We start from the raw sequence: 13,952 nt of genomic DNA on the forward strand, positions 1-13,952 counted from the left end.
ATCACTCACTCAGCACTGACCCTCCGACAGTGTGGCACTCCCTCAGCACTGACCCTCCGACAGTGCGGCACTCCCTCAGCACTGACCCTCCGACAGTGCCCACTCCCTCAGCACTGACCCTCCGACAGTGCGGCACTCCCTCAGCACTGACCCTCCGATAGTGCGGTACTCCCTCAGCACTGACCCTCCGACAGTGCGGCACTCCCTCAGCACTGACCCTCCGACAGTGCGGCACTCCCTCAGCACTGACCCTCCGATAGTGCGGTACTCCCTCAGCACTGTCCCTCCGACAGTGCGGCACTCCCTCAGCACTGACCCTCCGACAGTGAGGCACTCCCTCAGCACTGACCCTCCGACAGTGCCCACTCCCTCAGCACTGACCCTCCGACGGTGCGGCACTCCCTCAGCACTGACCCTCCGACAGTGCGGTACTCCCTCAGCACTGACCCTCCAACAGTGCGGTACTCCCTCAGCACTGACCCTCCGACAGTGCGGCACTCCCTCAGCACTGACCCTCCGACAGTGCGGCTCTCCCTCAGCACTGACCCTCCGACAGTGCATCAGTCACTCAGCACTGACCCTCCGACAGTGTGGCACTCCCTCAGCACTGACCCTCCCACAGTGCGTCACTCCCTCAGCACTGACCCTCCGACAGTGCGGCACTCCCTCAGCACTGACCCTCCGACAGTGCGGCACTCCCTCAGCACTGACCCTCCGATAGTGCGGCACTCCCTCAGCACTGACCCTCCGACAGTGCGGCACTCCCTCAGCACTGACCCTCCGATAGTGCGGTACTCCCTCAGCACTGTCCCTCCGACAGTGTGGCACTCCCTCAGCACTGACCCTCCGACAGTGCGGCACTCCCTCAGCACTGACCCTCCGACAGTGCATCACTCACTCAGCACTGACCCTCCGACAGTGTGGCACTCCCTCAGCACTGACCCTCCGACAGTGCGGCACTCCCTCAGCACTGACCCTCCGACAGTGCCCACTCCCTCAGCACTGACCCTCCGACAGTGCGGCACTCCCTCAGCACTGACCCTCCGATAGTGCGGTACTCCCTCAGCACTGACCCTCCGACAGTGCGGCACTCCCTCAGCACTGACCCTCCGACAGTGCGGCACTCCCTCAGCACTGACCCTCCGATAGTGCGGTACTCCCTCAGCACTGTCCCTCCGACAGTGCGGCACTCCCTCAGCACTGACCCTCCGACAGTGAGGCACTCCCTCAGCACTGACCCTCCGACAGTGCCCACTCCCTCAGCACTGACCCTCCGACGGTGCGGCACTCCCTCAGCACTGACCCTCCGACGGTGCGGTACTCCCTCAGCACTGACCCTCCAACAGTGCGGTACTCCCTCAGCACTGACCCTCCGACAGTGCGGCACTCCCTCAGCACTGACCCTCCGACAGTGCGGCTCTCCCTCAGCACTGACCCTCCGACAGTGCATCAGTCACTCAGCACTGACCCTCCGACAGTGTGGCACTCCCTCAGCACTGACCCTCCCACAGTGCGTCACTCCCTCAGCACTGACCCTCCGACAGTGCGGCACTCCCTCAGCACTGACCCTCCGACAGTGCGGCACTCCCTCAGCACTGACCCTCCGACAGTGCATCACTCACTCAGCACTGACCCTCCGACAGTGTGTCACTCCCTCAGCACTGACCCTCCGACAGTGCGGTACTCCCTCAGCACTGACCCTCCGACAGTGCGGTACTCCCTCAGCACTGACCCTCTGACAGTGCCCACTCCCTCAGTACTGACCCACCGACAGTGCGGCACTCCCTTAACACTCACACTCCCACAGTGCGGCACTCCCTCAGCACTGACCCTCCGACAGTGCGGCACTCCCTCAGCACTGACCCTCCGACAGTGCGGCACTCCCTCAGCACTGACCCCCCTACAGTGCGGCACTCCCTCAGCACTGACCCTCCGACAGTGCGGCACTCCCTCAGCACTGACCCTCCGACAGTGCGGCACTCCCTCAGCACTGACCCTCCGACGGTGCGGCACTCCCTCAGCACTGACCCTCCGACGGTGCGGCACTCCCTCAGCACTGACCCTCCGACGGTGCGGCACTCCCTCAGCACTGACCCTCCGACGGTGCGGTACTCCCTCAGCACTGACCCTCCAACAGTGCGGTACTCCCTCAGCACTGACCCTCCGACAGTGCGGCACTCCCTCAGCACTGACCCACCGATAGTGCGGCACTCCCTCAGCACTGACCCTCCGACAGTGCGGCACTCCCTCAGCACTGACCCTCCGATAGTGCGGTACTCCCTCAGCACTGTCCCTCCGACAGTGTGGCACTCCCTCAGCACTGACCCTCCGACAGTGAGGCACTCCCTCAGCACTGACCCTCCGACAGTGCGGCACTCCCTCAGCACTGACCCTCCGACAGTGCATCACTCACTCAGCACTGACCCTCCGACAGTGTGGCACTCCCTCAGCACTGACCCTCCGACAGTGCGGCTCTCCCTCAGCACTGACCCTCCGACAGTGCATCAGTCACTCAGCACTGACCCTCCGACAGTGTGGCACTCCCTCAGCACTGACCCTCCGACAGTGCGTCACTCCCTCAGCACTGACCCTCCGACAGTGCGGCACTCCCTCAGCACTGACCCTCCGACAGTGCGGCACTCCCTCAGCACTGACCCTCCGACAGTGCATCACTCACTCAGCACTGACCCTCCGACAGTGTGTCACTCCCTCAGCACTGACCCTCCGACAGTGCGGTACTCCCTCAGCACTGACCCTCCGATAGTGCGGTACTCCCTCAGCACTGACCCTCCGACAGTGCGGCACTCCCTCAGCACTGACCCTCCGACAGTGCGGCACTCCCTCAGCACTGACCCTCCGATAGTGCGGTACTCCCTCAGCACTGTCCCTCCGACAGTGTGGCACTCCCTCAGCACTGACCCTCCGACAGTGAGGCACTCCCTCAGCACTGACCCTCCGACAGTGCCCACTCCCTCAGCACTGACCCTCCGACAGTGCGGCACTCCCTCAGCACTGACCCTCCGATAGTGCGGTACTCCCTCAGCACTGACCCTCCGACAGTGCGGCACTCCCTCAGCACTGACCCTCCGACAGTGCGGCACTCCCTCAGCACTGACCCTCCGATAGTGCGGTACTCCCTCAGCACTGTCCCTCCGACAGTGCGGCACTCCCTCAGCACTGACCCTCCGACAGTGAGGCACTCCCTCAGCACTGACCCTCCGACAGTGCCCACTCCCTCAGCACTGACCCTCCGACGGTGCGGCACTCCCTCAGCACTGACCCTCCGACAGTGCATCAGTCACTCAGCACTGACCCTCCGACAGTGTGGCACTCCCTCAGCACTGACCCTCCCACAGTGCGTCACTCCCTCAGCACTGACCCTCCGACAGTGCGGCACTCCCTCAGCACTGACCCTCCGACAGTGCGGCACTCCCTCAGCACTGACCCTCCGACAGTGCATCACTCACTCAGCACTGACCCTCCGACAGTGTGTCACTCCCTCAGCACTGACCCTCCGACAGTGCGGTACTCCCTCAGCACTGACCCTCCGACAGTGCGGTACTCCCTCAGCACTGACCCTCTGACAGTGCCCACTCCCTCAGTACTGACCCTCCGACAGTGCGGCACTCCCTTAACACTCACACTCCCACAGTGCGGCACTCCCTCAGCACTGACCCTCCGACAGTGCGGCACTCCCTCAGCACTGACCCTCCGACAGTGCGGCACTCCCTCAGCACTGACCCCCCAACAGTGCGGCACTCCCTCAGCACTGACCCTCCGACAGTGCGGCACTCCCTCAGCACTGACCCTCCGACAGTGCGGCACTCCCTCAGCACTGACCCTCCGACGGTGCGGCACTCCCTCAGCACTGACCCTCCGACGGTGCGGCACTCCCTCAGCACTGACCCTCCGACGGTGCGGTACTCCCTCAGCACTGACCCTCCAACAGTGCGGTACTCCCTCAGCACTGACCCTCCGACAGTGCGGCACTCCCTCAGCACTGACCCTCCGACAGTGCGGCACTCCCTCAGCACTGACCCTCCGACAGTGCGGCACTCCCTCAGCACTGACCCTCCGATAGTGCGGTACTCCCTCAGCACTGTCCCTCCGACAGTGTGGCACTCCCTCAGCACTGACCCTCCGACAGTGAGGCACTCCCTCAGCACTGACCCTCCGACAGTGCGGCACTCCCTCAGCACTGACCCTCCGACAGTGCATCACTCACTCAGCACTGACCCTCCGACAGTGTGGCACTCCCTCAGCACTGACCCTCCGACAGTGCGGCTCTCCCTCAGCACTGACCCTCCGACAGTGCATCAGTCACTCAGCACTGACCCTCCGACAGTGTGGCACTCCCTCAGCACTGACCCTCCGACAGTGCGGCACTCCCTCAGCACTGACCCTCCGACAGTGCGGCACTCCCTCAGCACTGACCCTCCGACAGTGCATCACTCACTCAGCACTGACCCTCCGACAGTGTGTCACTCCCTCAGCACTGACCCTCCGACAGTGCGGTACTCCCTCAGCACTGACCCTCCGATAGTGCGGTACTCCCTCAGCACTGACCCTCCGACAGTGCGGCACTCCCTCAGCACTGACCCTCCGACAGTGCGGCACTCCCTCAGCACTGACCCTCCGATAGTGCGGTACTCCCTCAGCACTGTCCCTCCGACAGTGTGGCACTCCCTCAGCACTGACCCTCCGACAGTGAGGCACTCCCTCAGCACTGACCCTCCGACAGTGCCCACTCCCTCAGCACTGACCCTCCGACAGTGCGGCACTCCCTCAGCACTGACCCTCCGATATTGCGGTACTCCCTCAGCACTGACCCTCCGACAGTGCGGCACTCCCTCAGCACTGACCCTCCGACAGTGCGGCACTCCCTCAGCACTGACCCTCCGATAGTGCGGTACTCCCTCAGCACTGTCCCTCCGACAGTGCGGCACTCCCTCAGCACTGACCCTCCGACAGTGAGGCACTCCCTCAGCACTGACCCTCCGACAGTGCCCACTCCCTCAGCACTGACCCTCCGACAGTGCGGCACTCCCTCAGCACTGACCCTCCGACAGTGCGGCACTCCCTCAGCACTGACCCTCCGACAGTGCGGCTCTCCCTCAGCACTGACCCTCCGACAGTGCCCACTCCCTCAGCACTGACCCTCCGACAGTGCGGCACTCCTTCAGCACTGACCCTCTGACAGTGCGGCTCTCCCTCAGCACTGTCCCTCCGACAGTGCGACACTCCCTCAGCACTGACCCTCCGACAGTGCGGCACTCCCTCAGCACTGACCCTCCGACAGTGCGGCACTCCCTCAGCACTGACCCTCCGACAGTGCATCACTCACTCAGCACTGACCCTCCGACAGTGTGGCAATCCATCAGCACTGACCCTCCGACAGTGTGGCACTCCCTCAGCACTGACCCTCCGACAGTGCGGCTCTCCCTCAGCACTGACCCTCCGACAGTGCATCACTCACTCAGCACTGACCCTCCGACAGTGTGGCACTCCCTCAGCACTGACCCTCCGACAGTGCGGCACTCCCTCAGCACTGACCCTCTGACAGTGCGGCCCTCCCTCAGCACTGACCCTCTGACAGTGCGTCCCTCCCTCAGCACTGACCCTCCATCACACAGAGAAAGGAAGGGCCCATACTCTGCCTTCCGCCTGTTACTCTGAACTTTGAGAAGTTTTAGGTGAGAACCATCATTGAGTGAGATCGATTCCATCAACATGTTCAGGCACATTCCCCCCCCAAACCCCTTTAACTCCCTGAGTCCTGACCAACCCACCCCTCGCTGTGTTGAATATCATCGATGACTGAGTTTCCTCAGCTCTTTGGGATTAAGAATTCCCACGGTTCAGTGAGTGAAGGAATGACTCTCCATCTCTGTCCAAAATGACCGATGGACCCCTCAGACTGCGCTCCCTCTCTCCCCCACCCCACACAACAAGGAGAGAATGGTTCATTGCCCATCACGCTCCCCTGGCGGGATATTGGGAATGGGAGGGGGTGATTTTATGTGGAATTCTCTCCCTCCCCTCCCCTCCCCACCCAGAGGGCTGTCGAGCCAGTGACATTGAGGATATTCGAGGCTGCAATCGATTTTCATTCAGTCATGGGAGGGCGAGGGGGGAGGGTGGAGGGTGATGAGGTTCGCCAGGATCCCATTGAATGATGGCACAGATTGGATGGACCGAATGGCCTCCCGATGCCCGCTGTGCGGTGGAGCTGGGAGCCCGTTTGCTTCGAAGGTTGGCTGTTCTCCGGCCGGGCCCCCCCACCCCCCCCCCCGTGCTGTCTTTTGTTCCCAGTGTTGTCGCTCCTGCAGGTCCCGATGGTGTCTCCTCGGTCAGCCGCTTCCTGACGGAGAGATTCGGCCACAGGAAGTGCTTGGAGTTCAGCCGCCCGTGTCCCGAGGCCGGTGCCCTGAGGTTGGACCAGGTCCTGGAGGGGGAGCTGGCCCGGGATTTCCAGCTGCAGACGGAGAGGCTGAGGGGACACGTGCTGGGGGTGAGGCCGGAGAGGGGCCCAGGGGGCAGCGTGGTCAGTGGGCAGGGTACGTACCACCCAGGGGGAAGGGGGGGCAGGGTACGTACCACCCCGGGGGGGAGGGGGGGCAGGGTACGTACCACCGCGGTGGGGGAGGGGGGGCAGGGTACGTACCACCCGGGGGGTGAGGGGGGGGCGGGGGACGTACCACCCGGGGGGGGCGGGGTACGTACCACCCCGGGGGGGGGAGGGGGGGGCGGGGTACGTACCACCCGGGTGGGGAGGGGGGGTGGGGGACGTACCACCCGGGGGGGAGGGGGGGCGGGGTACGTACCACCCGGGGGGTGGGGGGGTTGGGGGACGTACCACCTGGGGGGGAGGGGGGGCAGGGTACGTACCACCCGGGGGGGCAGGGTACGTACCACCCGGGGGTGAGGGGGGACAGGGTACGTACCACCCGGGGGGGAGGGGGGGCAGGGTACGTACCACCCCGGGGGGGCAGGGTACGTACCACCCCGGGGGGGGGGAGGGGGCGTACCACCCGGGGGGAGGGGGCGTACCACCCGGGGGGGGAGGGGGGGCAGGGTACGTACCACCCGGGGGTGAGGGGGGGGCGGGGTGCGTACCACGCGGGGGTGGGGGACGTACCACCCGGGGGGGAGGGGGCGTACCACCCGGGGGGGGAGGGTACGTACCACCCGGAGGGGGAGGGTACGTACCACCCGGGGGTGAGGGGGGGCAGGGTACGTACCACCCAGGGGGGAGGGGGTGGGGGACGTACCACCCGGGGGGGAGGGGGGGTGGGGGACGTACCACCCGGGGGGGGAGGGGAAGGAACCTCCCAGGGTTGAGGTAGGGAGGTGTAGCACGTACCACCCAGGGTGGGGGAGGGGGACGGGGGGAACGTACCATCCAGGGTGGGGGGGGGGGGCGGAACGGGGGGAAATGTACCATCCAGGGTGGGAGTTGTTGGGGGGTACGTACCACCCACGGTGGAGGTGGAGGAGGGGGTTACGTACCACTCAGGGTGGGGGTGGAAGGAAACACCCAGGGTGGGGGCACGTGCCACCCAGGGTGGGGGAGGGTGAGGAGGGTACGTAGCACACAGGATGGGGGGCTGTGGGGGGGGGGTTGTACCACCCAGAGTGAGGGGGAGGGAGGGCACAAAACCCCAGGGTGGGGAGGAAAGGAACCATCCAGGGTGGGGGGGGCGGAGAGAGGGGGTTCTGTATCACCCAGGGTGGGGTTTGTAGGGGGGGTCTACCCCCAGGGTGAGGGGAGGGAATGGCCGCTCCCTTTGGGCCCCGTGCTGTCCCCGGGGAGATCCCCCACCATCGCCCCCTTCACCAGCCACGGTTCGGAATCCCCCTGCTCCTGGAGCAGGATCCCCTCCCCCCATCACCATCTGTACCCCCTTCCCTCCCCCATCACCATCTGTACCCCTTCCCCCTCCCCCCATCACCATCTGTCCTCCCCATCCCCCTCCCCCTCCCCCATCGCCATCTGTACCCCCTCCCCTCCCCATCACCATCTGTACCCCCTCCCCATCTCCCTCTGTACCCCCTCCCCCTTCCCCCCAACTCCCTCTGTATGTCCCCTCCCCCATCTCCCTCTGTACCCCCCCATCTCCCTCTGTACCCCCCTCCCCCCATCTTCCTCTGTACACCCTCCCCCTATCTCCCTCTGTACCCCCTTTCCCCCCATCTCCCTCTGTACCTCCCTCCCCCCCCCCCCATCTCCCTCTGTACCCCTTTCCCCCTCCCCCCCATCTCCCTCAGGGCCTGGGTAAACTCCGAACGGATTCCCAGGGGAGGGAGAAGGTTACAATCCGGCCTGCTCTCCCGTGTCCGATGGGCTCCTCAGCTCCACTCTCACGGTGTGTACCCGCTGCCCTCCCTCTGGGGCTACCCCCTCCCCTCAGCGTCACCCCCCCCCTCCCCTCAGCGTCACCCCCACCTCCCCCCCTCCCCTCAGCGTCACCCCCACCCACCCACCTCCCCCCTCCCCTCAGCGTCACCCCCACCTTCCCCCCCCGTCAGTGTCACCCCCACCTTCACCCCCTCCCCTCAGCGTCACCCCCACTTCCCCCCCTCCCCTCAGTATCACCCCCACCTCCTACCCCCCCTCAGTGTCACCCCCCCCCCTCAGTGTCACCCCCACTTCCCCCACCATCGGTGGGCAGAGTTGACGTGATGCCCTTCCCGGTCTGTTCCAGCGTTGGCGAGGATGGTGGAACACTGCGTGAGCCGTCTGTGCCAGGGTCAGCTCATCGTCCTGGAGGATCTCTACGATGCCACGCGGCATTCGGTGCCAACCGTGCCCCAAGGGGCAGCGACAGACAGGACCATGCCACAGCCAACCAAGGTATTGGGCGCTACCACAAGGAAACAAAGATCCAAGGTTTAGAGGCGACAGGAGAAAAGGGACAGGAGAGGGAGACGTTTTTCACACAGAGGAGGGGTTCAATGGGTATAAGGCTGGCACAGTGACTCAATGGGATGTGTAGTTTAGGGTGGATTGGCTGTGCTAAATTGTCCCATAGTACCCAGGGATGTGCAGGTTAGGGTGGATTGGCCATGCTAAATTGTCCCATAGTGCCCAGGGATGTATAGGTTAGGGTGGATTGGCCATGCTAAATTGTCCCATAGTACCCAGGGATGTGTAGGTTAGGGTGGATTGGCCATGCTAAATTGTCCCATCGTGCCCAGGGATGTGCAGGTTAGGGTGGATTGGCCATGCTAAATTGTCCCATCGTGCCCAGGGATGTGCAGGTTAGGGTGGATTGGCCATGCTAAATTGTCCCATCGTGCCCAGGGATGTGTCGGGTCAGGTGCCATCGTCAGGGGGAAATGTAGAGTAATGGGTTTGGTTGGGATCCTGTTCGGAGGGTCAGTATGAACTTGTTGGGCTGAATTGCCTGTTCCCACACTGTGGGGATTCTACGGAGACAAACAAGGACAGAGCTTTATTCCTGATGAAGGGATTATTCCTGAAACATGGATTCTCCTGCTCCTCGGATGCTGCCTGACCTGCTGTGCTCTCCCAGCACCACCCTCTCGATGCTGATCTCCAGCTTCTGCAGTCCTCCCCTTCTCCCAGGAGTTGTGCCATTAATGGTCGAGCCCCTGGGGAGTGTTGGTGAACAGAGGTGTGCAGGTACAGAGTCACAGCTCGGCACGGTGGGGAAGAACACCTTTAACACACTCAGCTTCCTTGCTCAGGCCGTTGGGTGTCGGCATTGGGGTGTCACAGTGAGGTTGTACGGGACGTTGTGAGGCCACTCCTGCAGCCCTGTGTCCTGCTGTCGGGAAGACTTTATTAAATTGGAGAGAGAGTGCAGCAAAGATTGACTGGGATGTTGCCAGGACTGGAGGGTTTGAGTTGTAAGGAGAGGCTGGATCGGCCTTTTCACTGCAGCGTCCGAGGCTGAGGGGTGACCTTGTAGAGGTTTATAAAATCAGGACGGACATAGAACATAGAACAAGGCAGCGCAGAACAGGCCCTTCGGCCCTCGATGTTGTGCTGACCTGTGAACTATTCTCAGCTCGTCCCCCTACACTATCCCAAAATCATCCACGTGCTTATATAAGGATTGTCTAAATCTCCCAAATGTGGCTGGGATAACGACATTGGGAGGCATGGCGTTCCAGCCCCTTCCCACTGTCTCAGTAAAGAACCTGTCTCTGACATCTGTCTTCAATCTATCACCCCTCAGTTTGTAGTTATACCCCCTTGTACACGCTGACGTTATCATCCTCGGGAAAAGTCTTTCACTGTCTCCCCGATCTAATCCTCGGATTATCTTGTATGTCTCGATCAAATTCCCCCCTTCGCCGCCTTCCCAATGGGAACAGACCCAAGTCTCTCAGCCTTTCCTCATCAGACCTTCCCCCAAGAGTAGGCAACATCCTGGTAAATCTCCTCTGCACCTTTTCCAATGTTCCCACCTCCTTCCCGAAATATGGCGACCAGAACTGCACACAATATTCCAAGTGTGGCCACACCAGCGTTTTGTAGAGTTGCAGCGTGATATTGCGGATCTGGAACTCAATCCCTCTCCCTAACACCCTCTGAACAGCACTATTCCTGGGGGGGCAACTTTCAGGGATCTATGTTCATGGGCTCCAAGATCCCTCTGCACATCCACACGACCAAGAATCTTCCCATTGACTCAGTCCTCGGCCTTCCTGTTATTCTTCCCAAAGTGAATCCCCTCACATTTAGCTGCATTGAACTCCATTTGCCACCTCTCAGCCCAATTCTGTCATTTATCCAAGTCCCCCTGCAACCTGTAACGTCCTTCCGAACTGTCCTCTACTTCACCGACATGGATCGGGTGAACAGACAAGAGGTTTTTCCCCAGGGTTGGGGGAGTTCAAAACCCAAAGGTGCAATTTTAAGGTGAGAGGGGAAAGATTGAAAAGGGAGCTGAGGGGCAAGTTTTCTCACGCAGTGGGGTGGGGTGGAACGAGCAGCCACAGGAAGTGGTAGGCACAGATACAGTCACACCATTGAACAGACAGGAAGGTGGACAGGAAAGGTTAAGAGGGGTTATGGGTCAAATGCAGGCGAGCCAGCCCAGTTTGACTTGGGACCCTTTGGTTAGCATGGATGAGTTGGGCTGAAGGGCCTGTTTCCGTCCTGTACATCTCTCTGACTCTCGGTGAACGTGCAGGTGTCTGGCTGGAAGGTCTCGCTGGGATCTCGGATACTGAGGAAAGGGGAAAGGAAACAGACAGGAGTTACACCTCCTGTGGTTGCAGGGGAAGGGGGTGAGGGGGTGCTGGGAGTGGAGGAGGAGGGGACCAAGGTGTCCCAGAGAGAACAGTCCCTGCGGAAGGGCTTGTGAGGGAGGGGACAAGGAGGGGAATACATGCCTGGTGTTTCTCAGCCAGCTGACCTGGAATGGGGCAACAGAGTCGGATCATCCAGATCGGAAAGGCCCGGCAATGGGACACACTGACCATTCGTCAGTCCCCAGGAACTGACCGCTCACTCGGTCTCTCGCTGTGGGATCGCGCTGTGCGGAAATGTGTTGGTGTGTTTCCAATATTACAACGTTGGTGCAATTCTTGTGGAAACGTGAAGCAGCAGAACGGGTGTTGTACGGATTTTGCACACTCACCGATGGCAGTGTCACTGGGGAGTGGAGCTCATATTTCCTGCCCTTGACCTGCCTGGCTCCTCTCTCACCCCCCTCCCCACTCCCCCTTCCTCCTCAATGTGTCTGGGAGCTGCAGACTGAGGCTGTGACCCATTTCTCTGTGTGTTAGACAGTAAGGATTGGTGTCCCGTGGAACATGGAGAGACCCGTGTGTCTGATTGAGAACAGCTCGGCTGGTGAACTCTCGGTTAACCGTGAGGCTGTGGATCAGATCCTGTCCACCATCAGCCAGCCCGTGGTGGTGGTAGCTATCGCTGGGCTATACCGGACGGGCAAATCCTATCTCATGAACAAACTCGCTGGCAAACAGAAAGGTAGGAAGCTCCAGTCCCCTCCTGGGCACCTGGGCAGAGCCTGACAGAACCAGAGACTGAACAGCTCTCTCCAAGTTCACCCTGTCCCTTTCCAATTTTCCCTCGACTCGCATGTCCCTCCTCTCCCTCTCCCTCCCTCCCTCACTCTCCTCTCTCCCTCCCTCCCCCTCGCTTTCCCTCCCTCCCTCACACTCTCTCCCTCCCTCACTCACACTCCCTCCCTCCCTCCCTCACTCACACTCCCTCCTCCATCTCTCTCTGTGTCCCTCCCTCCCTCACACTCCCTCTCTGTGTCTCTCCCTCTCTGTGTCCCTCCCTCTGTGTCCCTCACACCCACACTCCCTCCGTCATACTCCCCTTCCCTCTGTGTCCCTCCCTCCCTCACAACCCCTCCCTCCTTGACACTTCCCCCTCCCTCACACTCCCTCCCTCACACTCCCTCCCTTCCTCTCTGTGTCCCTCCCTCCCTCCCTCTCTCTCTGTCCCTCCTTCACTCACACCCCCTCCCCCCCACTCACACTCTCTCCCTCCCTCTCTGTGTCCCTCCCTCCCTCCCCCTCGCTTTCCCTCTCTCCCTCCCTCCCTCCCTGTGTCCCTCCCTCTCTGTGTCCCTCCCTCCCTCTCTGTGCCCCTCCCTCACTCTCCTCTCTCCCTCCCTCCCCCTCGCTTTCCCTCTCTCCCTCCCTCCCTCCCTCTCTCTGTCCCTCCCTCCCTCTCTCCCTCCCTCTCTCTCCCTCCCTCTCTCTCTGTGTCCCTCCCTCCCTCCCTCCCTCTGTCCCTCCCTCCCTCCCTCTCTCTGTCCCTCCCCCCTCCCTCTCTCTGTCCCTCCTCCCTCCCTTGCGCCTGTTTAATGACGAGTTGAATGGGGGGAGAGTGTGGATCACTAACTGTTTCTCCTCTGTCCAATCACAAACCAGGATTCTCGTTGGGATCCACCATCCAGTCCCACACGAAGGGGATCTGGATGATGTGTGTGCCTCACCCAGTCCGGCCCGATCACTGCCTCATCCTATTGGACACTGAAGGCCTGGGAGATGTGGAGAAGGTGGGTCATTGTCTCCCTCCGTCTGTCTCTGGGATAGCAGACAGCTTCACTCCATCAGGGAAACACACAGCATTCCCACTTTCCCAATCCCACATTCCCAGCCCAGCCAGTCAAACCAGGGAAGGACAACGGCCTGAGGTCAAGGAACCCATCGCTCTGTGACTGGCAGGAGAAGGCCATTCAGCCCCATCTCCAGCCTATCACACAGGAACAGGAGAAGGCCATTCAGCCCCATCTCCAGCCTATCACACAAGAACAGGAGGAGGCCATTCAGCCCCATCTCCAGCCTGTCACACAGGAACAGGAGGAGGCCATTCAGCCCCATCTCCAGCCTATCACACAGGAACAGGAGGAGGCCATTCAGCCCCATCTCCAGCCTATCACACAAGAACAGGAGGAGGCCATTCAGCCCCATCTCCAGCCTGTCACACAGGAACAGGAGGAGGCGATTCAGCCCCATCTCCAGCCTGTCACACAGGAACAGGAGGAGGCCATTCAGCCCCATCTCCAGCCTATCACACAGGAACAGGAGGAGGTGGGATATTCTCCGGTCTCCCTTATACTTTGCCCTGTGAAGGGGGAGTATCCCAGAGTTGCTCGGGTTGGGGAAGGGGAGAGAACGGTGCGATGTTGATCGGATCCTTTCCCAATGTTCCCACCTTCTCCGCAGGGCGATCCGACCAACGATTCCTGGATTTTTGCTCTCGCTGTGCTCCTGAGCAGTATGTTGGTCTATAACAGCATGGGCACCATCGACCAGTACGCAATGGACAAGCTCCAGTATCCTTTACCCAGCGAGAGGGAGGGAACAGGCCCCTCAGCTCAGACTGACCGCCTGGGGCAAGGAAGGTGGGAGAGGGAGAGAGAGAGAGCCTGCATTCAGATAGCACCATTCTCCTCCTCAGGGGCAGGAGGAGACCTCTCAGCCTGCCCGTCATA

At 61.7% G+C, this 13,952-nt stretch overlaps 1 protein-coding gene across 7 annotated transcripts in view; it reads left to right on the forward strand.

Annotated features, from left to right (window-relative positions):
- The window catches only part of LOC132834027 (guanylate-binding protein 1-like), a 45,649-nt gene that overhangs the window by 13,359 nt on the left and 18,338 nt on the right, over positions 1-13,952 (forward strand). For 5 of the 7 annotated variants that reach the window (XM_060852742.1, XM_060852743.1, XM_060852744.1 and 2 more), the window contains 5 exons: positions 6,330-6,557; positions 8,706-8,854; positions 11,764-11,968; positions 12,886-13,013; positions 13,684-13,793. In XM_060852742.1, the coding sequence (XP_060708725.1) occupies positions 6,330-6,557; positions 8,706-8,854; positions 11,764-11,968; positions 12,886-13,013; positions 13,684-13,793 (820 nt within the window). The remainder of the gene's footprint in view (positions 1-6,329; positions 6,558-8,705; positions 8,855-11,763; positions 11,969-12,885; positions 13,014-13,683; positions 13,794-13,952) is intronic. The other 2 variants (XM_060852745.1, XM_060852746.1) reach the window with 2 other exon arrangements.

Source organism: Hemiscyllium ocellatum, chromosome 38 (genome assembly GCF_020745735.1).
Source record: "Hemiscyllium ocellatum isolate sHemOce1 chromosome 38, sHemOce1.pat.X.cur, whole genome shotgun sequence".
Classification (NCBI taxonomy): domain Eukaryota; kingdom Metazoa; phylum Chordata; class Chondrichthyes; order Orectolobiformes; family Hemiscylliidae; genus Hemiscyllium; species Hemiscyllium ocellatum.